At 43.3% G+C, this 27214-nt stretch overlaps 1 protein-coding gene across 1 annotated transcript; it reads left to right on the top strand.

Moving 5' to 3' along the window:
• The first annotated feature begins 1564 nt into the window (after positions 1–1564).
• On the top strand, positions 1565–26927 carry asxl1 (ASXL transcriptional regulator 1). The gene is made up of 11 exons (XM_030055614.1): positions 1565–1931; positions 10882–10965; positions 14218–14337; positions 16192–16390; positions 18340–18515; positions 19249–19333; positions 20545–20711; positions 21621–21717; positions 21934–22039; positions 22496–23462; positions 23792–26927. Exons 1-11 carry the CDS (start codon positions 1875–1877, stop codon positions 26456–26458), a joined length of 4725 nt encoding a protein of 1574 aa, XP_029911474.1. The 5' UTR covers positions 1565–1874; the 3' UTR covers positions 26459–26927.
• The last annotated feature ends 287 nt before the right edge of the window (positions 26928–27214 follow it).

The following is a 27214-nucleotide window of genomic DNA, read 5'->3' as shown; positions in this document are numbered from 1 at the left end:
TTTCACCCTGATGCAGAACTCCATCTTTACAGAGAGAGAGATGGCAGCATCATGTGTAGCACAGCATTCAGCAAGTGTATAGAAAATAATGTACAACATCACTGTTGCAATGAAGATGAACATTTGTTAAAATGTGTGGTATGTGTCTTTAGCTCTCCTCAGGAGTTTTCTCTTTAATGTAGTAGATCTAAATCATCAATAAATGTTAAATCCTTAGTCTCATTTTTTAGATGTTACCCATTAACTTCCAGCTGGTTGGTTGATTGTGATCACTTGGCCTATATAATATACATAAACTTCTTTTCAGTTTCAGTTTAGTTTTAATTAATTTCAAAGCAGGGTTACCATAGTTTAGTTTTTATTTTTTGGAAAATGCTCAGTTTTAGTTTGTTTTTATTAGTTTCAGTGTTAGTTTTAGTCTTTTTTGTAATATGGGGTATTTGTCAGGAGCAAGATTCAAAGTATTGTGTGATTAAAAACTCACTTAGGGCAGATGAACAACCAAATAAACTGACAAAAATGAAAACTTAAGACATTTTCTCCATAATTTTAGTTTATTTTAGTTAGTTTTGTAAACACACAATACAGTTTCAGTTATTATTATTTTTTTTTTAGTAAAGCCTCATTTTCATTTTTATTTCAGTTAACAAATGTTTTTTTTTTTTCATATCAGGTTTTCTCATTTTTTAGTTTTCATTAACAATAATAAGAGAAAAAAGAAAGAAAGAAAGAACCTGTATTCTAGTCATTCTGAAGGTGCCCTGTTTGAATATGCTGCAGCAGGGAGGACTGGCAGAGAGAGAGAGCATCATTCAAGAAGAGGACCAGGTTCAAGCTCTCAGGCATCATTGAACCCCCGAACCCTTGTTAAAAAAAAAAAAAAAAAAAAAAATTGAAAGTGTAACATGATGTCATGAATCTGTAGCATTCACAACCCTCTGATGTTGTGTATGTTGTGGTCCTTACACATTTGTATGTGCTTCATATTGTTTGGACATTTACACTGTGTTGGCCACATTATATACTTTCATGTGTATCACTGGGATCTACTCAGCACTGTAGTGGTTAATACTAAAAGGAGGGTGCAGGTGGTGATCATCATTAGTCACTATTCATTCATTTAGGTGTAACTTTTCAGCTCAAAATGCCATAGCTCAATAAAAGTGCCTCCATACACATAAGCTGCATGTATACATATAGAAATAACAGATCCTACGGTCAGACAACTTAATAGGCTTTAATTAGGTGGACCACAGGACAGGGTTGTTTTTTAATTTCTTGATATTGTTTATTATACTGTAATACTTCCATGCTGAGTGATGAGCAGAGGTGAACAACATGTCTGTGTCCATGCTGGAGGATGGACAAAGGCACTCAGAAATGGATCATCTCTAATATCTCCATGTTAGGGATGGACATTGGCATTGTGAGGAGGGCAGCAACATTTATTTGGATGCAGCAGTGGATAATATTTAGTGTGTGCATGCAGAGGACAGGACTGAGTTGTTTTGTTGCATTCCTGCAGAGGCTTTGACCTTTGACCTGGTTGTTGCATTCCAGAGAGGCTTGTCCTGCAGCAGCACCACAGCCAGCCAGCCAGCCAGCCAGCCAGCCAGCCTGCATTCACACACTGCTCCCCATGCTGAACAGAAACGATGTGTGCTGAACTAGCTTAAGACAAGGTGCTGGACACACAGTGACGGAGATTAACAGAGACTAGCGGAGAGCAGAGCATCGTCCGGAGCACAGGGAACACCTTCTTTTTTTAAGGGGCTAGTTAGTTAGTTAGCCATTTTGCTAAGCAGCTAAAGCGCCGCCGTATTGAGGTTGCTTTGTAGACAGCAGGGCTAGCAGCAGACACCAGCGCAGAGGAAATGAAGGACAAACAAAAGAGAAAGAAGGAGCGGACCTGGGCTGAGGCGGCTCGCATGGTAAATGGCTCTTTTTGAACATATTTGTGTGTACGGATGAATGTGAATTGACGGCTCCGGGTGCCTTGTTGTGTTCCGACATTCCGCTCACGACCACAGCTTTGGGCTCTGCTAAGACACCAGCTATTAGCAACGCCAAGCTAGCTAGCAGTCCGTGGTTTGCTTACATTTAACAGAGGGGGAACATTTTACGCTCGTAGCCTGCCTTTCTAGCTACTGACATGTAAACCAATTGGCGAGGCAACGCAAGCTGCTAACGTTAGCTAACTGGCTAATCTACGCTCTTCCGTTTTGAGCCCTTTGTTTGCTAGGCAGCAAGCTAGCTAGCTAACCTAACCCTAATTACCATCTGAGCAACCTGGCCAACGTAAAGCCCAGCTGGTACTCGCTTCAAGAGTTGGTTTCAATGGAAATTAACTGGTTAATATGTGGAAGTCGAGCCAGGGAACCCAGTCAATGTTAGCGAGTAGCATTAAGGTTGGTGCTGTTGACCATAACACATTAGCTAGGCTGGCTAGGCTAATAACCCAAAGTAAATGAAGCAGGGCATGAGCATTCACTAGCGTTTTAATAAACTAAACATGACCAGAAAATTAAGAAACCTATTATAGTTTTATCAGCCTGGCTCTGCCGAATAGCATCCATGAGTACATTAATGCTTTGGAAAGCAGTGAATATACCTTTAGAGAGATAGCTAACGTTAAATGTGTGCGAGCAATGCTATTATTCCCAGGCAGGCATATTAATTGGTAATCGTTATTAAAATCAGTAAAGCTGACATTAAAATAGTGTTTGTAAAGGTTATCTGAACATCTGCATCATGTAGTAATCAGATACACGAGGTCTGGCTTGTGCAGTGAACTGGTTTTTCATAGTGTTTTCATTCTGTGTGACAACGTTGGCTTACACTCCTTCAGACTGTTTTGGCCGTCTGATGGCTCTGTTTTTTCTGTATATATAAAGCGATCCATAGCTATCAGTCACAGAAAAGTACCTCTACAGCAGTCCTGGATTTAATTTTAGTTCTGTTTTTATGTATACACCAATCCAAGTTATTTTTTTTTTCTCCCTCCTTGGTAGTCAGGAAATACCCCCCCCCCCCCCCCCCCCCCCATTTATTTTTTGTTGAAACCACACATGTAATTTCATCCAGATGACCTCATTCCCTTAGTTTTAATTATGTGTATGTTGTTGTTGTTTTTTAATATATAGGCACATTGGAGTTGACTACATCCTCCACCCTCACCATGTCAGCCTCTTAGATATGGGTGTGAAAATAACTGAAATGCACAGGGATTCAGTTGAGGGTGTGGCTGGGTTCTTGTGACAAACCCCCTTTACAGGACCCTCCATATCAGTGTCAAGTAGCATCCATGCATTGCAATGCCACAAAGCCACACATCGCTTTCAACTTGTGTGGGAATGCACAAACATATTTATTTATAAATCAAGCCATATGCCGGAGCAAGATCCTGCGGTGTGCATATGGACATTTACAAGAGTCTAACACAGTTCAAAACATCCCGGACTATTGGCTAATCTCAATCTGGTTGCTAAATTGTCTGAATCTTAAACCAGTCTGCTACTTTATAGGTAGACTAATATGTTTAAAGCTGCAGTTAGTAAGATTTTAACCATCCCTGTAGCACCAGATGACCATAATATATCTGTGGGGGTTGATGTGTGGTTGTTGATCTGTACCAATGATGCAACGATCACTTGGCCGGGCGCTGAAATTTCTAGCTTTCAAAACACACATTCCAGCCCATATTCTGTATTGGAACAAAAACTCCCCACCCATTGAAGTTTCAGCACCCCTCCAGCCCCCCCCTCCCACACACCCACCCACCCACACACACACACCTACTGGCACTGTCAAGTGCTCAAGCACGGTTCTACGAGTGAGCCAAGGCTAAAGCGCCTCATTCTCCAGCCTTAAAGAGAAAATGACAAAACAGTGTTAGTGTTACTCCAGTAGCCTGGTTTATTTGGTGCTATATTATCGCTTCACCAGAGATTTCTGATGGATCTCCCCTCTCATTAGCCAGCTTACTCTTCTGTATTATGAAAATGTCACTTTATTTGTTAATTAGAGGCCGCTGTAAACTGTGCCACATATGAACATATATTATCTGGTGGCATAGGGTATCGCTTGCCCCCGCCCACCCCGCGGCTGACTTAATGTTTTTGGAAATGTTCAGAAAGTGCCAGGAGAGGGGGTTTATGGGCACTGCCATCTTGCTTCATGGAGTCTTAAATGTGAATGTGTCTGGGCTGTGAAGGGGAGGGTAGCCAGGGGGTGTGAGGCAGTGATCATAAGGATAATTTTTTGGGCATCTCTGCTGTATTTGACAGACACAGTGGAGAGAGACAGGAAAGACAGGGCAAAGAGAGGAGATGACATGCAGCACAGGGTCCGAGCTGAAATTAAACCTGGGTTGCTGGCACAAGGACTTAGCCTGAGTGGTACACACTGTACCTTTTGAACCAATGGGATGCCCCACAGCTGTAACTCCCAGCTAATGTAGCCTACCTAATGCTCATGCACCATATCAAAGATGCTACTGCATGTAATTACTGCACTCATATTCTCAGGTGTGTGTGACATGGAGTTCAATTTTGGCCCATTTGGCAACCCCTTAGCCACCCACTAATGACCACTTGACTGCCCTTTTTATCCCAGAGTCCTACCACTGTCCTGCTGGTCACCACTGAAGGGCAATAAAAGTCACAAATTAATTTATACCATTGAGAAATGCATGCCATGTTGTGCAGGTGAGTCCTGAACGTAGGGCTGAATGAATGAATGAATGATGCTAAAAAGATATGTCAAAATGATTTTGACAGATATTGCAGTTGTGGTCAAGATTTTAGAGGGAATGAACTTTTTTTTTTAATCATAATTTTCATTTTCAGTGAAAAAAATTCAAAATGATAATGTCATTTTTCCCTGGGATCTGTACCAGTGTTAAATTTGACAGGTATTTGAGTTTTAGTTTTAGTCTGAGTCAGCTCTTGAAATATTTTTTTGTTGTTGTTGTTTTAGTCATTTATTTTACATTAGCCTTAGGCACGTTTTACCCCTTGTCTAAACCCAGAATGTAGCATGAGCAGCACATTTAGTAGAGCAGCAGTTAGTGCTCTGTGTGTCTAAACAGGAGGCATTCAGGTATCAGTGTTGAGCATAGTTCATCCACCTTTTGGAAGCACTCAGAGATCAATACACAATGACTGCAGTTTTGCATGTAAAACAGAGGGGAAGTAGACTTGAAGTGTAAATGAATGCTTCGGGCTGCGATTACGTCTGTGAGACACAAGCCTGCATGAGGCGGGTGCATACAGCTGCATAGATTAAAATGAGGGTGTAGCTGTCGCGTGAAACATGCGACCCAAAAATGCATATGATGCGTTATATGAGTCTAGACAGGCTGTTTGTCTGAAGCACTTCAAATAATTTTAAGTTACATTCATTTAGTCAAATGACAGGACACTACCCTAAAATACTGTGGCATTTTCTGAGCTTTCTTGGCTTGTTCTGGCCCAGTCTACCTTACATTAAGGTGTAGTGTTTGCTTTTTCCTAATGTTTTATAATAAGTGAGCATCATTTTAGCATTGTATAAACTTTACACTTTAAATAATACAAAACATAAACTATACCTCAAGTTTGTCAATGTTAAATCTCATATTAATACTACAGCATGTTCTCTTCTTAACTAATGTGATTATTAGAGCTTCAGTGCATTACAAGGGAGTTTACACCAAAGTTTCACAGCAAGACGGGTTGAAACTACAGAAATTGAATGAATTTCTATGGTTGCAACTTGCAGCTACTTGCAAAAATAATGTCAGCATGTCTGATGTGCAACGTTCTGAAACCTGCCAGTTCACCAATGAGACTGGGCGAGATGGTGTATCATTTCCAGAGCCAATACTCTCTTTACTTCAGTGTTTCCGTCAGCTTTCTGTCGCTGGATATTTTCTAGCGTAGCTCCATGCTGCCTTCAGGGACGTGAGGGTATCACCTATAAAATTTCGCCAACATGGTGTTTAACCATGTCAACTCAGTAAAATGGATGCTGTGGTATTCCCCATGGAGGAAATGAAGAGTTTTTTTCTTGTAAACACTAATATCTGCCAAGGTTACATGCCGTGTTGTCACTGTGGTTAGAAATTTACAAGAGGGATATTCCACAATCTGACTTTTCATGAAGGCAGCTTAGTTGTTTGTCAGGTTGTCTCTCTTGTTGGTGAAAGGGGGGGAAATTTATGTTTATTTGTGCCTCTCTGTTAATCTACCTCTGACATTTTTGAGTTGTCAGTTTTTTGTCTGGATAAATAAAACCAATTTTATTAACTTTTGTTTTCACAGAGCAACTCATTAATGTCATCTTTTTGCCATTGTCATGGAAAAAGGGTTGTCAGTAACTATTTTCCATTGGAAAAAATGAACACTGGTCTGTACCAAACAAACAATAAATTCAAATATGATTTGTAGACCAGGGCATCTCAGTAGCACCACGATAATTGATTTATAATGACATTTTGTCACGTTTTACTGTTATCAAAAAACTGCAGCTCTTGTAATTTTCATAGGCATATTGCTCTTGGTCATATTACTATTTCGATACTATTTAGATTAATTGTTCATTTAAAAGAACTCATTGTAGCTTTGGCAGTGATGTAATGACATGAAGATGTCATGGCGGTGCCGTGATAGCCTCATCAGCTGACATCTGCACTTCTCCAACATTTACAAATGTAAATGGAAAATATGGTAAATCAGTCCATCAGTAGATTAATTAAATTATATCACATGTCCTATTACAGATGGTTGCCATGGCTACTGTGGTATATGACTGGTATTTCTGCAGCTTTACTTCACAAAGAACAAATACTGGGTCAGGGAAGGATTTTCTCCTGCTTATCTCATAGATAGTAAGGTGGACCAGCAGATTACAAACTAACTCTTACTGACAACATGATGGAATATTTACATGGCACATAATAGGTACCGTGGCGTTTACCCCAGCATCGTCCAGCTTGACTTTACACTAAATCAATCCTGGTTCTGCTCTGCTTTTTTTAGTCAAGAGACAGGTCAGCGTCAGGGCAAATTATCCTTCCTCTTTGGTGTATTAAATTTCACCCTTTGTTTTTCTTTTGTCTTCATCTTTAAGTCAAACGGTTTCTCTGTGGGTCGAATTGTCCAGTTTTTACCACGTTATCGCATCGATTTTCTGCACGTGATTTGCACTGCCAGTCTGCCATCCAGCCACTGTAGTACTAAGCAGATGCTGTCTTCATATGTTGTAGGGAAAATTGTGGGCAGAGCGCGCATGAATGGCGCAATAAAGTGGGAAATCAAAATAGGAAAATAAATTTTCATGATGCCAAGATGTGACATTCTCAATCTTCGTTTAACTGTTATTTCTGGATAAGATATGAATTTCGATACAAATATTGTCGTCTGCATTCTGCTGTTGTAGCACTATAACCACTTGGTCTCTAAAACAGTTACTGAAAAAGCTACTCAAAGTGGGGGCAGATTATAAATGTGTGTTGGGGCGGCCACGATCAAGACAAAGTTTTCCAGCTCAGTCTGTATAGAAAATGAGGCAAGTGGCCTGTGCTGCAGGTGGAAATCATGTCTATAGGAAATAATGGCGTTTTTCAGAAGGCTTCCTAAATTTCTTCTCTGCTGACTGAGCTGTTAATGAAATAGGCCTACATTTGGATCATTGGATTTGTTGTATTGTTTATGGCTGTTTAAATGTATTTTAGCCTATGTAAATTGTATTTGCTAAATATTCCACATGTCCACAGAGGCAACAATAAAAAGTCTAGTGGAAACCCTTTTGCTGCCTGTCTGTGTGCCGCTCTGCTGAGACTCCTTTCCAAACAGCTGCATCAGGGAATGGGTATCAAACCTCTGTTGCTCTTTGGAGAGCCTCACAGTAGATGGTCTCCTCAGAGAGAGAGAGGGAATAGTTTGGTAGCTCTGTGAAAGAGCGTCTTAGCTCAGTAGAGTTGCTTCAGATGTCTTCAGGACACAATTTAACTCCAAGTAGGAATGCGTATCACAGTAAATAAATTTCACGCATTCACTCAGGTTAATAAGTGTTCGAAAATCTCCTTGCAAGGCATGAACATTTTAGAAAATAGCAATCTTTGAGACTCCTAAAAAGCCATGGATATGTTTTCTCAGACATCAGTCAAAGCACTATCCAAAAATTTAACTGAAACTGTTAACGTTATTAGAGCAGAATCAAACGGCAGTTGGGACTGCATATGACAAAATGGAAATATAAAAAAAAAGAAAAAATAGGAAGGCATATGTAGACTGTGTTTCGTTTAAGTGATAGTTTTTTCAAAAACCTTGCATTTAATATCTGACACAGCAAAGACTAACTGTGGCTGTTTAAATTTAATGTAGCCTTGAGTTATTGAATTTTCTGTCGAATAACCTGATCATTAAAATAAAAACAGCTGCTACAGGCAGCTGCCCCGCCTCCCTCGTTGTGTAGCTTCAGAAATTCAACTGTGACTAAACCTGTATCACAGCCTCACTAGGGATGTGTGATACTGGATTTTTTTTGCTGATATCTGATATGCAGATATTTTCCAACTCTTTTGGTCGATTGCCGATACCAATATATGCACACATTTTTTCAAATTTTCATTTCAGGCCATTTCATTTTAACGCTGATGCCGATGCTATCTTATATCACTAAGCCTTACAATATCTGGAAGGCAAGAAATATAAAACTGAATAATAAAATGAAGATTGTCAGACTGGCAGTATTGTTAATGAGACATGAAATAAATTTTAGGACTTTTATGAAGCAATCAACATGACCATCTGCTGACACTGTAACACTAAATATATTCAGCTAGAGATGTCTCAATACTGTTTTTTTTTTTGTTGTTGTTGTTTTTTTTTTTTTTTTTTTTTAATTTGTTGATTGTTAAATGTTGAGTGTGTTTTGATACTGTGTGCCAGTTTGATATTTTGGGAGTCAACAGAAAAGTGTTTGTTTTTGTTTGTTCAGTTGTTCATACTCTGTAAAGATCAGCTCAGTGCGCAATCTCACGCATCAATGTCATGGGGCATGAGCCCTTGAACTCCACATGTCTGCAGTGAAACTAAGTGTAGTCACATCTTTCAAGCAGTCTAAAGAGGTGTTCACATGCCTCGTGTGGTTTAGGGAGGGCAGATTTAAATGGCCAAAGCCCACGTTTTCCACCACCACAAGGCACTGGTTATCCAACAGCATGAATTAAATAAGTGCCCAGTTTTTTTCCCAGCCATTGGGAGATAATTTTTGCTGCCAGGGTGAAAGCTTCTGGTGAGCTGCTGCCATTGAGAACCTGTAGCCGTGCCCTCTAGTGGTCTTTGTTCAAGGGCCTCCCTGTATTAGTAGCTCTCATGCTTCCACCTCTCAACACTTGCATTGCAAACAGTACAGTCGTAGTTGTTTCAGTGTTTAAAGTAATTCCAGGCCACAGACATGGTAGCTGCCCAGCTGCTTTAAAACCATGTGACACTAAATGGCACATGATGATTCTTCACAAAAAAATACCTTTATGTCATTTTGTGCAAATGGATTGGCACAGGGGATATGAAATACATCGGTGGAAGCTGAATGAACAATTAGTAGGCAATACTGTTACTTTCCTGTATTCAACACATCAAGTGTGATCCACACCTGAGGCTCAGTACGTGGCAAACAGCTGCAGGATTGTGTCTTTGGATCAGTCTACATTTAGTTAAGGGACTGCTCACTAGTGAGGGGCGATATGGACTAAAAATTTTATCACGATAATTTCTGGCATTTATTGCGATAATGATAAAAGTGACGATAAAAAATATAAAACAATTCAACTCCATCTTTTTGACTACAAATCTATCACCGCATTCAGTCTTGAGAACCCCACAAATACTGCTCAAAAATAATACTTACTGTAGTCAAATACGCTACTAAACTATACCAATTAAGTTTAAGAAGTATACCTGTACTGCATCCTTTGTAATCACCGCTTTTTTGCAAACTTTGCATATGACAGATGTTTGCTCCACGTCAGACTTACTGTAGCCAAACCAGTTCCAGATAATCGAGCTGGAGCCTCGTTTAGCAACGAGCTCTTCGCTATCAGCCCCGCCTTCTGCCATGCTTGTTATTGTGCTACACGTGTGAGCTGCCGGCTGCCAGCGGCGAGTGCGTTGCGCACGTAATTACGTCATCAACAGGAGTTAATCGTTATTATCGCGAGATGACATATTCTTACCGTGGGGAATTTTTTTGACGATATATCGCAAACGATAACATATCGCCCATCCCTACTGCTCACTCCATATATCAAAGGCTGCTTGTATAGCCTTTGTTTGCTTCCTTGAAATCAAGGGACCTAATATGAGCCAACAAAAGGTTCCCAAAACCATTACACGACCACCAGCAGTCTTTACTATTGAAACCATGCAGAACGGATGCATGGTTTTATGCTTTTCATGTGCCAAAAGCAGGCTGCGACAGAAACCCAGGATCCATTGTTCCTGGCTCTTTGACGACTGTTTTTCCACCTTCGTTCATATTTGGTGATCAAGTGTCCACATCTTAGTGTAAGCTAGCTTTTGTTGACGCACCATGGTCTTCTACTTCTGTTGTCCATTCACTTCAAGGATGGAGCAACATTATTCTTGGTAAACTCCAGAGTGTAGCAACAAAATTGAACATTGAAAATGGCCTAAATCAGCATCTAGATCATTCTTACATTGTCAGTACCACTGATCAGCACTGAATGCAGCCCTACTTGGCATAATCTTGGAGTCACTTGCTCTTCAATCTAGATTTGCTCACTGTTTTGCTGTGTATTCAATGGCATCTTTTCTAAAAATGAGTGTACAATTGAATGTCAAGCTGTGTGATGAAGACATTGTGGATATTTTACAGGTTTTGGAGAACTTCTCCGATGCCCCAATGACTCCTAAACAAATCCTCCATGTCATCCAGACCAAGGGGCTCAAGGAAATGAGGTCAGATGCGTGCATGCACACACACACACACACACACACACACACACACACACACATTTTTTTTTCTTGTTGTGTTGTCTGTAGACTAGGTGAATACTGACTGATTACTTTCCAGCCTCTGTAGAAGGCAAGTCTCCTTAGTGTTACTGCTTTATTGAAGTTAGTTTTGAAGTCACCATCAGACAGGCCTACTGTGTCTCCACAGTTCATTTCACCTGGTTTAAGTGCTGTTCCTGTGCACTAGAAAGGAGCTTTACAACTTTATTCTTGTTACATCACAGCCTATCAAACAGAGACACTTGAGTTGTCAGAAATGTATAAACTACCCAGCACTCAGATAAGGAGAACATGAGTACAATGCTTTTCAGTGGCATTGTTATTTTGACAACTCAGCGCTTTGATTCAAGTCAGCACTGAAAGGCATGAAAAATCTTAAATTAACTGAATTTAAAGTTACAGTTTGTATTCTTACCCACATAGTGGTATTTGCTGCAGTATGTAAGTGCAGTACATCCACCAAGTCCCCCCCTGTTGCAAGAATGAGAGCTTCACTGGGAGTGTACACCTCCAAAATGAATGTAGTAGAGAGATCGGTAAACAATAAGATTTTGAGCAATGACACAAAGCTGAAAAATTGTGTTGAAGGATGTTCAGCGCTCTTTTCAGTCTCCCTGTTTCCAAAACGGTAGAACTGTTTTCTCTGTATCACTGTATCACTGCCACTGTATCTCCACTCGCTATGGCAGCAAACAGTTCTGCCATTTTGGAAACCAGGGGGCTAAAACAAATGTGGTGTTGTGCATCCTCAAAAAAATCAGTTTTGTGTCACCACTCAAAAGCAGTACACTCCTGGAGAAGCTCTTGCTCTCAGTAGGGAAGGACTTATTGGGCCAGACTTGGTGGATCTATTACACTCAAACGGATCAGGAAATACCACTGTGTGGGTAGGAATCTGAACTATCACTTTAAGGCCTTGGAAAGCAGTAAAATGTCCCATATCCAGTTATTTGAGGTCTTGTGTTTATTTGCACTGCATGTCCACTTGTAGATTGATACAGAACACGGTATCTAGTATAAACTCCATCCTGTCTGCTTTACTGAAAGATACCCTGTTGATTGATAACTTTGATCGGCCACGGTGTATTGAGATTAAATGATAGTAGTTTAATAGTTTAGGGGCAGTATCAGCTTAACACTCAGATATTCAGCAACTGTTTCATTGCTCCATATTGAGTTTCAGGTTGAAGATAAATTGATGTAGGCCAGATGTGCTATTTCAGTCATCTGTGATAGAGGATTTCTGCATTTTTCTGTCTAAAACCTTTTGAGGTCACTGAAGTTCATATCAATAATGGATCAGTACTTGAACTGAACACACAGCTGAACAGTGTCATGAACCACAGTGATTCATCAATGTTTTTCTTATTTCCTCTAATATCCGACGCCGGACTACCGGACATGCTGGACACGCTGCTGATCTAAACAGGAGGTAAAATGGAAGACTTCACAACTTTGTCATGTTCAGTTAAAGGCAGTTAAAGTTTTGTCTACAGTTCTCTTTTTGTGTCAGTAGTGAAGTGGATTTAAAATCTATTAACCAAAAATGATTGTGTTAATATAACGCATTCTTCTCTTCCTGTTCTGTGTATCTTTGTCCTCAAGTTCATAAGTGCATCAAGGCAATATATGAGTGTATGTGATTTGGTGTCCAAAACCTTTGACATTTGGAGATTTCTGTACAAATTGCATTTTTTGTCGATTGGATGGCAAATTTTCCATTCTGGAAACTCTCCCTTATTGTCAACAGACCTAGGAAAGCCATGGATCCTCTGAATGCCCTAGGTCTCTAGTTTGTGATTGTTAAGTTTCATGAGGCCATGATTATCCTAGAGATCATAATAGGTCGTGATATACGATGACGTCAAGTTTCCAAAAGTGGTCGTAATACAATCAATTGGCTACTATGGGGGCTAACATCATCACACATGAATCAAATGTGGCTCATTGAATCCATGAGAGTCTTAGCTTTCCAGTCAAACCCAATTTATTCAACTCCAAGGCTGTTTAGGCCCCAGTCTGCACAAATTCACCATTGTAGAATAGGCCAAAATAACACTTTTGTACTTCATGCAAAAGACTGAATGGTTTTTAACCCAAACTGCATGGGATCAGCATACGATGGGTATGTCTGCAAAGGGGGAGACCTGTGGGTGCCCATAGAACCCATTTTTATTCAGATATCTTGAGGTCGAGAGGTCAAGGGACCCCTTTGAAAATATCCACGCCAGATTTTCCCTCACCAAAACTGCCTAACTTTGGCGCGACAACTTAGCATGACTTAACTCACAAAAAAAGAATCATGATGTTTAAGTGAATCAATTTATTTTCCCCTACCTCTAGTTTTCACCAGAGATAAATGGTTTGGCTTTTCAAAACCCTGGGTCATAATCAGTCTGTACATGTTGTATGCAAGATGTCTTTGAGAGCTGATAAACTTGCTTGAAAAAACAAACAAACAATAGGTTAGCCTTAAACCTCAAAATTTTGGAAAAAGTTGTGCAATAAATTATTTTTGCTGGCAACCACACAGAGCTAGCAAAACAGTTTTCCATTAAAGACATGATTACGTTTACGATTACTAACAAATGAGGCTCTATGATCTTGTATTGAGTGATGCTCACATGATGCTAAATGTGTGTTTTGTTTGAAGTTTAACAGTATGGGAGACTAGATTTATTCTTGTTAATATATTGGTGAATAGTGTGGTTATGTTGATCATTGCAGCACTATAGTTGACAGAGGGCCATGACGCTAATGGAGAATTCAGTGTTTGTGCACCAGGGTTTAAATGATTGCATATCGCAGTTCACTGTTGTTATTGAGTGTTTTATTTTTTTATATTGCTTGTTTATAGTTTCAGAAATGTCATTACCTACACTTCAGTCAGAAATAGTCTGTTTTGACAGCTTTGTTTCTTTATCTTGTGTGTTTTAAAAATGTCTTAAATTCAGTTCCAGCTGGTATTGAAACACCTTGGCTTTCGGACTCATGCTTGTATACTGTGACCCTGTTTCCAGACAGATAAGCTGTAACCGTACTCTCTCTGTGTGTGTGTGTGTGTGTGTGTGTGTGTGTGTGTGTGTGTGTGTGTGTGTGTGTGTGTGTGTGTGTGTGTGTGTGTGTGTGTGTGTGTGTGTGTGTGTGTGTGTGTGTGTGTGTGTGTGTGTGTGTGTGTGTGCGCGCGTCCGTGTGCAGTGGTACAGCTCCTCTGGCCTGCCTGGTCACCATGCTGCATTCCCAGGTGAGGGGAGACCGAGTCAAGAACAGCATCTTTTTCAAGCTGCCTGGACGTATGAGCCTCTTCACTCTCAAGGTACACGACCTCTGCCAGTAAGCTGCTAATAATGATCTCCATTATTTTGGCCTGTGATCACAATGATTAATCACCGGTAAAGGTCTAAGTGACTTTGGGAGCAGAAGCAGGGGAACTGGCTGTACTGTGTTCCTGTTCTTCGAAGTGTGTATAGCAGAGAGAGGATGAGGACAGGATACTGCAGCAACCTTGGCTGTCCTGTATTCATTGCTCTTGATTTTAGTGCTTATTTTTGAGGTGATTCAGTTTTGTTAGTTTTACGGTGCTGCTTTGGATGTGCACAACTTCATTTTCTTATGGCCAACAATTTAGCACATTGTTTAATGAAATGTGCAAATATTTTGTGTGTTATGAGGAGGCTGTAGGAATGGACCGCACTTTGTGCTTTCCACAGATTGGCTCATCTTTATCAAACATGTTGAAAACAAGGGCTGAGATCAGTTCAAGTGCTGATGTGTCAGATTGGTTCGTGCCATCTTTCTGGCTGGAACAAATAGCATCTTCTTCAGTTGCTCAATATTTACAAAAAATGTAAACAGCCAAATTCCAAAAGATGATCCCCCACAAAGGATTGTTTGAATTTTGGTCTTCATGACCCATTCCTATTTGACACAGTCTGGTTTGCATCCAAAATATTTTCAAAAGCCAGACAATTCTCGAGATAGAAATAGTATTACCAGCGCATGTCTTTTGATTGGTGATTTTTGACTTAGGATGCCAGGTATTTGATTCCATTTGGAACATATAGGTCAGGGATTTTCCTGGCTACCCTAGTTAAAACTCTGTCTTAAATTAGCTATACTATTTTGGGTTAATTCTTGTGTCTTAGGGTAATTTGAATCCTGTCTGGACTGGCATGTGATGTTCAACCAACTTGCTAACCAAGCATCTGCTAATCAAGGGTCACATAACGAGTGTCAAAGTTGAACAGCGTCACTATTTACACATTCAGACTGAAATGATGTATTGGTAAAATCATATTACCAAGCTCCTATGGGAGTAGTAATGTCATTCAGAGAGGGCTAATGGTCCATTTTTGGCAACTTAAATGATTTTTTGCTCACATTTGGAGGATGAATTTACCTCTGTCGTCTGTGGTTTTGGCTGTTATCACCTAACATTTGGAGTGATGAAATGTGAGCCAATCGCTCAGCTGTGGCTGTTCACTTAGTGTAAGTGCTAACAGCAGCATGCAGCTCTACTGTTTTGTTTCTGGAGCAGTGTGAAATGGGGGATGTAAGCAGCGACCAGTAAGCTGTATGTGTGAGGGCTGTGACAGAGAAGTCAAAGTGTACTTATTGTTGTATTCTACTACTTCTAATAGTGAAAGCTGCGCTGAGGCATATGATTATATACACCAGTCAGATGGACACAGGCAAACATAGGCACATAAGAGGCTCTGGTCTGTCATGTGGGTAAATACTGTTTCTTTTAAACATGTATAGGCGAATTGCTAACGGGTAATTTCTTCTTCTGAAGTTTGTCACAAATTGCAGAATAAAATGTTAAATGGCTCACATGCCAAAGGCGGTATGCTTTAGTATGAATTTTAAATGTTTGTTTTTCTCCCCCAAAATGGAACACAAGCCAGTATTATTATGGAAATTGTAGACAGAATTGGCGCCTGGTTGTTTATGGATGCTATTTTGAATACTTAATGTAAGGGTTATAAGAGTTGCAAACTCTAGATGTGACTGGTGGGTATGAGAGGATTAAACCTGGTTAGCAGGAATAAGCAGCGGAAGTTGCAAACAGTTAGTTTGGAACTCACTGCTGAGATGGTAACGTGGAGAGAGTGTTGTTTTTTCCTCAGATAAACCGCTGACTGTTGACTCTCTGCTGTGTCCACTGCAGAAAAACGCCCTCCAGTGGACCAAGACTGCAACAGACTCAGAGATGCCAACAGACGCGGCTGGCAGCGCTGTCCCCCCAGCCTCCAGCAGCACCCCTCCAGCAGGTCCAGCCCTGGCCCCGGCCGGCCCCACTGAGGCCACAGAGCAGGAGAGCTGTGACTCCACCGAGACCACCGCTGCTGCCAGTGGAGACAATGATGGTAACATCACAGTGCCCACTAGTCACCTTCTGTCCTCTACACTAAGCTTCTCCACCAAAGTCATGTCACTGACCCTCAGTCTGACATACATTTGAATATAAAGTCCTTTAGTTCATTGTTGATGGGGTATTAAACTGTAGAACAGTCTACTAATGGTGAGAGTAAAACCTGGTTTTAATAGTCACTCTTGCACATTCTGTCGTTGGGAAAATGTGTAGCAAAATAAATTACAAAGTTATACTATTCACGATTTTACTTGATACACCCTGAAAGGCATCAGCTTCATTTAAAGACATTGATTAGTTTGGAAATCAGTAAGTAAGTTTAAGTTTTTACTGCCCTAGAGAATGTGCCACCATAGTGTGCCTATGGTGAGCTGATCGGTCATGAATAACCAGTTACTTCGCCAGGTGCTGAGACTTTAGCAAAAATCCATTTTCCAGCCGATACTCAGTCACGGAACAAAATTTTATTACCCAGTGGAATTTGAAGACACCCCTAATATGAAATGGAGCCGCTGGGGCTGGGTTAAAATGCTGTGTGTTTGGTGCTTCTTCACATTTCAGTGAAGTTTAGACTGAAAGGGGTACAAATACATATTTAGGACGAACTATTCCTATAAATCTTAATGCTAACAAAGACTTGCAAAAATGGTCTTATGCAGGGGAGTTCCTGGTCTCTGCTTTGTCAATTATCCAGAGTAAGGGACGGTGTGTTTCCTGATAGGGTTCCTGCTAAACAGTTTTACATTGACTAAACGTTTAAAAGAGGTCTAAATGGCTGTAGATGTCAAGAACAGGGCCACAGAGGGTTTAAAGGTGAAGGTTTAGTAGATGCTTCTGTCTTAGACTACATCTTCTATCTCATATGACATCATGCCTGCAGCATTACCTCACACATAGGACCTTCTCTGGTGCATATGCTTGATGTCCACAGCTGTTCATGCAATACATAACAATTTGTTTATTGCTTGCTCTAAAGTTGGGCTGTACATAGACAAAAAGAAGAGGAAAATAATAAAATGGTTAAAAGACATTTAGGGTTAACTGGGTTGCTGAGAAGCTGAATCCAGTACCATATGTCTTTCCATCAGGACATAAAGCATGATTCAAAAATGGAAAAATTGTATTTTTGCATAAGGTCAAGTTTAAAACCTCTCTAAATTTCCCTGATCAGTATTTTTGTTTATTAATATTGTCCCAAGATATTCATATGAGAGGAAGAGGGATGAATGAAGTCTTTTCAACTAGGGCAGCATGAGGTTCTCTCTCTCTCCCCCCCCCCTCCCTCCCTGTCGCTCTCTCTTTCTCCCGCTTTCTCACTCTCCCTGTCTCTCTCCCTTTTCTCCCTCCCTCACTTTCTCTCTCTCTCTCTCTCTCTCTCTCTCTCTCTCTCTCTCTCTCTCTCTCTCTCTCTCTCTCTCTGTCGTGTGTGTGTATATATATTTCCGACTATGTTAGTTGCCATGGTTACAGGTGCGCATGACAGGCTGCTGTGGCCTAGATCAGAGATGCTTTATGTACAGTCGTGGTTTTTAATTGTGGTGTGTGTGCAACACAGAGCCTGCCTTCTGGCTTGGTGTGATAGTAGCCATAATTGCACATCTAACCAAACCACTGTTACCAAATCTTCCCCTGTGTTGATATAAGCCAAATTATCATTTATTTTCCCTGGTTTCATTGCTAACAGACACCAGCATGATGAATGTAAGTATATTGATTACAGGGACTATCTTTTACAGAGATGGGTCCAGGACCCAAAGATGGGATGCAGGAATGGGTCTCCACTTGGTGTCAAAAGTTTTAACCTTGCTTGTTATAACCTAAACCTAGATCCATTGGTCAGCTGCAGCAGATTTTCATTTTATTGGTCTGCAAAGTCTTTTCCAGTGCAAAAATTTGGATGACATCAGAGTCAGTTTGTAAAATATGTTTTCTTTCACATTGTAGCCTCAGTGGATGAGAGCTCGTCCAGCGCCTCCTGCTCCACAGAGCTCCAGACTCCTAGCAGCCAGCCTCAAACCCGCCTCAGCAGGGCAGCAGGACAACAGGGACGCACCGACACTCAAACCCAACACACCCAGCATGCTCAGCACGCCCAGACCAGATTGAGCCGCTCCAGACAGGTATGACCCCCTTTACCTCTGGCCAAACTCTGTTCAGTATTCACCATGGGCTCAAACACATAGGCCAATGGGCAGAGAGCAATCTATTTGGACTAATTGCTTCAAAAGACTACAGATAATCTTATGTTCTGATAGGACTATTTTATTTCTAGGATTTGAGAGCATGGAAACTACACGGAACAGGGCATTTTGTCTTTTGATGTTTTTAAATTTCTTTCAGTTTTGATTTTGTGCTACGGTATGAATTTCAATTGTAAAAAGTTTGGTATAGTGCAATACAACTAAAATCCAGATTTGGACCAAACAAATCTCCAGTTATTAAACCACCACCACCACTAAACATTTCACTTGTGTGAAATGTTTGGAGGCAATCTTGTAGTGTCTTTCCACTCTGAGTGCATCTTGCCAACAGTGGTTTACACTCTTACCTTGCCAGTTTCTCAGGTCAACATCATTAAAACAATCAAATAACATGACCAGGTTAGGGAGTTCACAACTCATGAAGCTATATAGTTTCACATGACAGGATTATTAAACTCATTCTGAAGGAATAAAGTTTTTCATTACCTGAATTTTTATTTTTAGAAAAAACAGTATTCATGATTAGTATCCCAAACTTGATTGTTAACCTCCCTGATTTTGATTGGACTTTGTCTGGTCAACTGTACTGCCTCAACATATTGACCATACCATTGTTTGCCTGCTGTCCATCCTACTCTCTGTGCCGCTACAGTCTGGGAGGCAGAGAAAGAAAGCAGTGATGATGCCTCGTGTCGTTCTGACTCCACTCAAAGTGAATGGAGAGCACGTACCTTCAGGTAAGAATTACACTCATTCGTTCTGTCACTTCCTCTTTGCCCTTGGACCGGCCTGTGAAACTGACTAACCTCTGCCAGTTGAATCATGTCTTAGTTTGTTCCCTTTGGTTGAGTAGTAAGCTCGGAACTCTACTGTATTTGATTATTAGCTCAGTTTGCATTCTCATGTCTTGTCTTTTTGATGCTGAATAGCCCCATCACCATGATGTCAAGCTATTGTAGTCTTGACAATGGCAAGCCAAATGTCAACACAACAAAGATGGTTGCTGTGGTTTCAGCACTGGCAAGAAAAAGAACAGTAAACCACATTTAACACACCAGGGTTGGCTTGAGTCATGGAATTTCTGGAAAGTCAAGGAATTTTAAAAAGAATGGAAAAGTTGGCGAAATTAATAAATTCTATGGACAAGTCATGGAATATCAAAGAATTTTTTCAGCCTTAAAAAAATGCTAACTAGTTGTTTACCAAGTGACTTAATATTTATTTTCCATCATGTTTACATGATGGGAGAATAAAACATATTATTTAACATGACCCCTGAAACTAAAGGTTTAACAATATCTGTAAAGGAAAAAAAATGTAGGTTCCTGCAGTTCATGTCAGTTTAACATTTTAATTAAGAAAAGTTTTGAAGAGAACGTTTCATTTGACAGATTAAGAACTCAAATCAAAAGGGGAATTTCTGCCACACTGGCCTCAGGGCTCACCAAAATTTATAAAATTTATAAAATTTATAAAAACATTCATGACACAAGGAGTTTCCAGTTTCAGACAAATCCCGACCTGAGCCTGTTGTGTAGTGTTTGCATTTCAGTTCAGCTTCCAGTTGTACATCTTCACTGTGTATGTTTCATGTGATATAAACATATTAAAAGGTTTTCATTGCAACTAATACTAAGGCAGTGTGGGGGTGGCGTATATTTAACTACACTGAACATTAAACTCAGTTTGCTCTGCACTTTCTTCTTATACATAGGATCCCATGTTTCAAACTGGCGTAAAGGGGACACAGCCCAGATGTAACCCCCACCTCCCACCCAAGTCTCTCTCTCTCTCTCTCTCTCTCTCTCTCTCTCTCTCTCTCTCTCTCTCTCTCTCTCTCTCTCTCTCTCTCTCTTTTTTAGGTCTGTGCTCACAGGCACATTGTCTGCCTGTGAGCCTGTGCCTGTGTATGTGTGGCTTCATTAATGTGTGTTGTTTGCTCTGGCAGGGCCTATGAAGAGGAGCCGAGGAGGAGTGGATGTTGACTTTGAAACACCAGGCTCCATCCTGGTCAACACCAACATCAGGGCCCTTATCAACGTGCGAACCTTCTCAGCCTTCCCTGCACACTCTCAGCAGCAGCTGCTGCAGCTGCTGCCCGAGGTCGACCGACAGGTTTGTTGGTTTTCTGTCCTTCCACTTTAACACCTGCTTTTGTGTTTGCACTGGTGCCACAGACTCTGATGTCGAAAGTCACTGAGATACTTCTTGTTTTGTGGATGTACAGCACATCAGTTCCCAGCTGGTTGATGCTTGTGACTTCTGTTGTACTGGCGGGTGTATGAGCACACACTCCTCTGGTGTAACTGCTCTTAAAAAAAGAAATCCCTTTCATCTCTTTCCTCAGCCATTTTCCAGCTGGTAATTCTACATGATGGTTCTGTGATCACAGGAGTATTTTTAGAGTACCAAGGGTCTGACGTTTTCACTTCTTACTGGTTGCTTATACTTAAGGTGACTGAGGAATTGAAGCTTATTTTACCGTTGCACTCATTATTAAGTCACTCTGCAGCAGCTCTTCAGTGAAGTGCCTCTAATATAAATGTGAATGCAGAAGCCTAATTTTTTTGCGGTGATTTCCAGACATTGCTCTGAATAGATATGAATGAACACGCGCTGGATGAATAGATGTGAACAAACAGAAGCAAAATAACTTATCTTTTTACAATTAGTTTTATTCTTGTGCTTTGTCTCAGATTTCCAAGGCAGTAGCATGCCCATATGAGCAATATGAGTAAACAAAAATGACTGATGTCAACATGAAGTTATAATACATATGGTTGAAAGGTTTAGTCAGTTTTAGAGCCATTAGAAGCATTATTTTCCCTCGACACTATACAAATGCCAAATTGTGAACCCAAAAACAAGATGTGTACCCAGCTGTGAAATTAATGAGCTCAGCCCTTACTGGAAGCTCAATTCCTCTTCATTTCGAATGGGTGCTTGTGTTTTGGTGCCTGTCTATTCAGTCCTATATTGTTGTCGGTGAATGCGTTGTGCTGATCACTTCCTGTCTCCCTGCAGATTGGACCTGATGGCATGGCCAGGCTCAGTAGCTCAGCCCTCAACAATGAGTTCTTCACTCATGCCTCCCAGAGCTGGAAGGAGAGGCTGGCTGAAGGTGAGTGATGTTCAGTTTCATTCAGCCTTCTGTTACACACATTACACATGGACTTATTTACAGCAGACTCTTGTTACCAACCCTTACTATTGTTTGTTACTTGTTTGAGCAAATGAAATCTCTACAGCCTGAGCATAGAAGTTGATATTTTGAGTGCATTTTTGTCCTTTTAATAGTGCAGTATTGAAACCTTTGCCATGTCTTTGGCCCATTCAGGTGAATTTACCCCTGAGATGCAGGTGCGTTTCCGGCAGGAGATGGAGAAAGAGAAGAAGGTGGAGGCATGGAAGGAGAAATTTTTTGAAGAGTACCATGGCCAAAAGTAAGAGGGCATACCATTCATCAAATTAATTTCTCTTGTTCACCAGACATTTATATCGTATTTATGGTGGAGAGTTTGTAGATAAATATAATATAGAGAATACGAAGGTGCTGACCATTATTGTTATCCAACATTGCAGATAAACATATTATTGGTTTAATCTTCATGGTCATGATGTCTTGATAATGAGAATCTTTATCCTCATGATGCTCCCTTCAGTTAAGTTGCAATAACCTTTGATTTTAATTGACTCCCAGCTGTAATCATCTTTTGGTAATACTGAAGTATAATTTTGGTGTTGATTTTAAATATTAACTGCTTAAGGAAGCCATGCCCCCCCTTTATTTTGCTGTTTTCCAGATAGTGTTTCCAGTCTCAAGTATGATGTGAATCAATTACGGTCACTAAATTTCAGTGTTTACTCAAAGTGCTGAAGCTTTGTTTCTGTACTCACAGGTCTGGTCTAACGCGAGAGGAGTCCCTGAAACTGACCATGAGCGAAGCCACTGATGTTGCAGCTACTGTGCTCGACAGTGATGTGGCAGTGGTGGCTGCCGGCGCTCCCAAGAGGCGTAGTGTGGGTCGGAGGAGGAGAGATGGCAGGATGAGGAGACGCACCCGGGCCGACCTGCGGCGCAGGGCACGCCGCACCCTCTGCAAACCTGCCCCACCAGCCCTACAGTCTCCAGAAGCAGCAGAGGCTAGCGCTTCCCTGGATGCCTCAGCAGTCTCCATTGGATCTCCTATGTCTGACAACACAGTGGTCCAGGGTGAGGTGGTGCTGCAGGCCGAGTCTGGCTTGGAGCTCCCTGCCGAGGGCGCCTCCTTGGAACCAGAGCCCTCCCCTGCTGCAGAGCCAGCCATTGTGCCAGCCCCGACGCCCACCCCAAGCCCCAGCCCCAGCCCGGCCTCCACCAGCGCCAACGAGGAGCCTGAAGTCACAGCCCGCTTGCTCCCCGAAGAGGCTGCGCCAGCACTGGCCTCCACCTCCTCCCCTTCCTCCTCCTCCTCCTCATCTTCCTCAGCCTCCTCCCCAGCCTCGTCTCCCTCCTCACCTTCCGACAGACAGGGAGCCTTTGCAGCAGGCCTCGACTCCTCTTCATCTTCCTCCTCGGCGTCCTCCAGTGCTGCCGCTGCAGCCGATCCCCTGGATGACACCGCCTCTGTGGTCACCTCCATTACAGGGGGCACAGCCACTAGCAGCCGCGAAAGCAGCCCCTCAGCCAGCCCAGCCGCCACCCCTGCACCTGCTGCCCAGCCCAAGGAGCAGAAGAGGAGGCCAGATGAGACTCAGGCCTTCTCCAGCTTCCCCGAAAAGAGGCCACGGCTCGACGACCGTCAGTCCTTTCGTACCACAATTGACGGTGTCCGTTCGGAGAAGCCGCAGCCGACAGCAGAAGAGCCCAAGGTCCCGCCTATCCGGGTACGATTCTGCTCTAATTGGTTCTAAAGGCTCTGTGTTGTGGTCGTATTTAGTTGGCCACTGGAGGGCAGTGTTTTGTGAAGTTACTTTGTGAAGTAATTTTTTCATACATATCTTTCAAGCAAAGGCAGGGGTCAGTCCAGTAAGTTCAGTAAACTCAATAAATTGACGAGAGAGTGGTTTGCAAGGAGTATGTTGCTATAGTTTGACTGACTCAGTCTTGTGTCATTAAACTGTAAACTGTGTCTGTGTCTCCAGTTTTGATTTACATCAGTACTGTTATTGTTCAAATGAGATTTTGACCTGTTGTCCTTTTGTCTCTGTCCCAGATTCAACTGTCCCGAATCAAACCGCCCTGGGTCAAAGGGCCCCCCACCTACCAGATCTGTCCCCGGATTGTGCCCCCCGGCGAGGGCTCGCGGCGGTCGGGCACGGGGGGTGCGCGCACCCTGGCGGACATCAAAGCCCGCGCCCAGCAGGCCCGGGCCCAGCGCGAGGCCGCTGCTGCTGTTGCAGCCTCTGGCGACGGGACGGGGACGGGCGGGGTCGGGCTGCGGCCTGCTACTGGGCTACCGGATCGCAGCAGTGGACGACGAGCGCGAGAACATCCAGGACCTGTCGAGCCCGGAGGAGGAGGAGGAGGAGGAGGAGGAGGAGGAGGAGGAGGAGGTGGAAGAAGGGGAGGTGGTGGGATGGAGGAGCAGGGATCGTCTACAGGCACTCATTCGTCTGGAGCACAACTACAGCTTCCCAATGTAGAGCCTACTCCCCAGCCTTCCCCTTCTCTGTCCACTACCTCAACATCCTTGTCCTCAGAGCCCCCTCAGACCCCAACTCCTACTCCAACCCCAACTCCACCTCGAGAGGAGGCAGCTACAGAGTCAATAGCTGTAGAAGAAATGACAGCAACAGCAGCCCAGGTGCAGAGCTCATCCAACGGGCTGTCAGACAAGGCGGCTGCCTCACCAGCTCTAGAGCCTGACAATGTATCTGAGTCAGTGCCCACTCAGCATGTAAGGCAAACCCAGGTGCCTGACCCTGTCAGTGCCCCCTCGGAGAGGCAAGAACAACATTGTGAAAGTCCTCCTCTGGCTCCAACATCCATCCCAGATTCTCTGCCCAGATTTGGGGCCCAAGGTGTGGACGTTATCCAGACGCTGGCCAGCTCCTCTCAGCCAAAGGAAAGAGAACAGGGGAAAGGAGCAGGTGGTGTTATCCAACATGGTTCCCACCATGTTGGCCACCAGGAGGCGCCCTCCCCCTCTGTGATAGAGAGACAGCAGACAGATGCTTCCTCTCCTCCACACATGGCCTCCTCCATCAGAGAGAAAGAGGATGAAGCTGGCGGCCACAGCGACTCCACTGAGACTGCTTCTGACTGTGAGATTGAGAACCAGGAGGACGACCAGCAGCACCATGACCGGGATTGGCACCACCACCTGACCGCCCAGAGGAATGGCCAACCAGTTATCTGTAACCCCCCTCCTCAGAACCAGCAGCCGGTCATCCAGGCCCATGTGTCCAACCGCCATGGTCAGACAGTCATCCAGCCTTGCTTCCCCAATGGTCTGGCTCACCCTCAACCCAGCCGCCCCCATCCCCAGGACCCTCAGCCCCTATCCACAGCCCACCCACCAGGCCTCAGGGGCCACACTAACATTCTAGCCAAAATGGAGCCTTTAGATGACTCCAGAGCTTCTATCCAGAGCTCTGCTGAAGAGGAGTGTCGTGGGAGCTTGAAGCCCTCTGCCACGACACCCACTGCTGCAGCCGCCAAGAGGCCGGCCAGCTCGGCCAGGCCGGTGTCCAGTGTGGAGGCCAACAACCCTCTGGTCACCCAGCTGCTACAGGGCAGTCTGCCCCTGGAGAAGGTCCTACCTTCACACTCTGCCAACAGGCTGGAGATCAGCCGACTGCCCGGGCCCCAGCCCAGAGCTCCAGCAGCCAGGACCCCGGGGCCCCGCAGCAGGCCAGAGGTCTCAAGCCAGTCGTCCAGCCCTGACCTGGCTCTGGCCTCTCAGAGCCATAATAAGTCTCCAGCTAGCCGTGGCGTGTCCTGTCTGATGGAGGCCCCTGCCATGCCGCAGTATCAATCCCAGCAGCCACCAGGAGCTGTACCAGTCATCACCTCCCTCCCTCCCTCCTCGTCCTCTTCCTCCTCCTCCAGGCGCGCCTCAGACCACAGTTCCCAGATTGCAATGGCTGTTGAGTCTGTGGTAATCAAAGAGTCTCCTGGGCCTCAGCCCTCACAGGGGGCCACGCCAGATGGGCCCCAGCCGGCCAACCGGACCACGCCTAATGGACCTTCCCCTCCCCATGCTGACCCTTGCCCCTCGGAAGTGGTGCCCACTATTAAGATCAACTGGCGGCCACCACATTCTCAGCCCCACACTCCCCAACAGCAGCCATCTCCTGCACCCAGTGTGAAGAATGAGCTCAATGCCCGGCCCTCGTGCCAGGCTCTTGCCAAATCCTCCCCCACCACACCCATGAGTGTTACCAAAAAGGAGCCTGGGAACTCTGCAGACGGCTATCTGACAGGTGGGGCAATGGAGGGACTGCTCAATATGGAGATGACTTTAGCCAGAATGGCCAAGAAGGAGCACGGCAAAGCTCCTTACTCCTCTGGCTCGCCCTCCTCCTCGTCCCCCTCACCCTCCTCTTCCGCCTCCTCTCTTCCCTTCCTGTACGGGAAGCTGCCCAAGCAGGGCGGAGGTGTTGGAGGGGTCAGCTACACGGCTAACGTGTCGGTGATGGATGGCGGCGGTTTCTCTCGGAGTCTGGCGGACGGCGTGCTCCAGCTGCGCCCCCGCCTGACCTCCAGCCAGGCCACCCTCAGCATCCAGGCCTTCGCTGACAGCACCGCCGAGGAGGTGGCGCTCAAGTGCTCGTGCCGCCTCAAAGCCATGATCATGTGCCAAGGCTGCGGTGCCTTCTGCCATGACGACTGCATCGGGCCCTCCAAACTGTGTGTGTCCTGTCTAGTGGTCAGATAGTATGTTGAACCCCCTCTAAGCGGTAGTGCTACAACCTGTACAGTATTAGGCAGCAGGACTGGTGGGGCTCCGAGGTGTACAGAAGCTTTGGTCAGGGTAGAGCAGATGGGAGGCGCCTGACAGGCAAAGTTTTGCCTTGTATAATAAAATTGGTCTGTATTTTTTGTTGTTGCAGATTTTCAGATTTTTTTAAGCTGTACTGATGTTATGTTATTATTGTTATTATTATTATTGTGAATTTTGGGCATGATTGATTGTAAATTGTGCCTTTTCTTTTGTTGTATTTTTTTTCTCTCTCTCCTCAGAAACATTTACCTCATCTTATCTTGACCCACCTGTCATCATTTGAGTCTGAAAATGGTGGCCATCATTGTTTTGGTCCCTCTTCTGCTCAGCATGGAGGGACATATTGTTCTTGTCTCTTTGCGCAAAGAAATATTTTTTTAACCATTAAAATGAGTAAACTACATTGTTTCCTTGGTTTTTGTTTTCGCTCATTTCATTTTCCCCCTAAAGTCAAGTCTGTACTCTGCAGTGGAGCACAGCATTATGAACAAATAAAGTGAGAATTGAGCAGTGATTTTATTTTATCCCCCCAGGAAAAAGATTTTTCTCCTCTTTGAATTTACCAGTCGGAGCAAAATAAACCCAACATAGATTTTTTTTTTGTTGTTGTAAATTTAAAACATATCTGAAAACCTTAAGTCTTTATTTTCAAACCAATTCCACTCCAGTGAGTTTGCTTCTTTCTTCAAG

Source organism: Myripristis murdjan, chromosome 7 (assembly GCF_902150065.1).
Source record: "Myripristis murdjan chromosome 7, fMyrMur1.1, whole genome shotgun sequence".
Classification (NCBI taxonomy): domain Eukaryota; kingdom Metazoa; phylum Chordata; class Actinopteri; order Holocentriformes; family Holocentridae; genus Myripristis; species Myripristis murdjan.
This window is presented reverse-complemented; position numbering and strand designations above follow the sequence as displayed.

Bases quoted from the DNA above. Each gene is read 5' to 3' on its own strand.
- asxl1 (XM_030055614.1), top strand. From the start codon at position 1,875: ATGAAGGACAAACAAAAGAGAAAGAAGGAGCGGACCTGGGCTGAGGCG. The intron at 10,966-14,217 runs TCAGATGCGTGC...GCGTCCGTGTGC, and splicing joins AGGGGCTCAAGGAAATGAGG to AGTGGTACAGCTCCTCTGGC. The intron at 20,712-21,620 runs GTTTGTTGGTTT...GTCTCCCTGCAG, and splicing joins TGCCCGAGGTCGACCGACAG to ATTGGACCTGATGGCATGGC.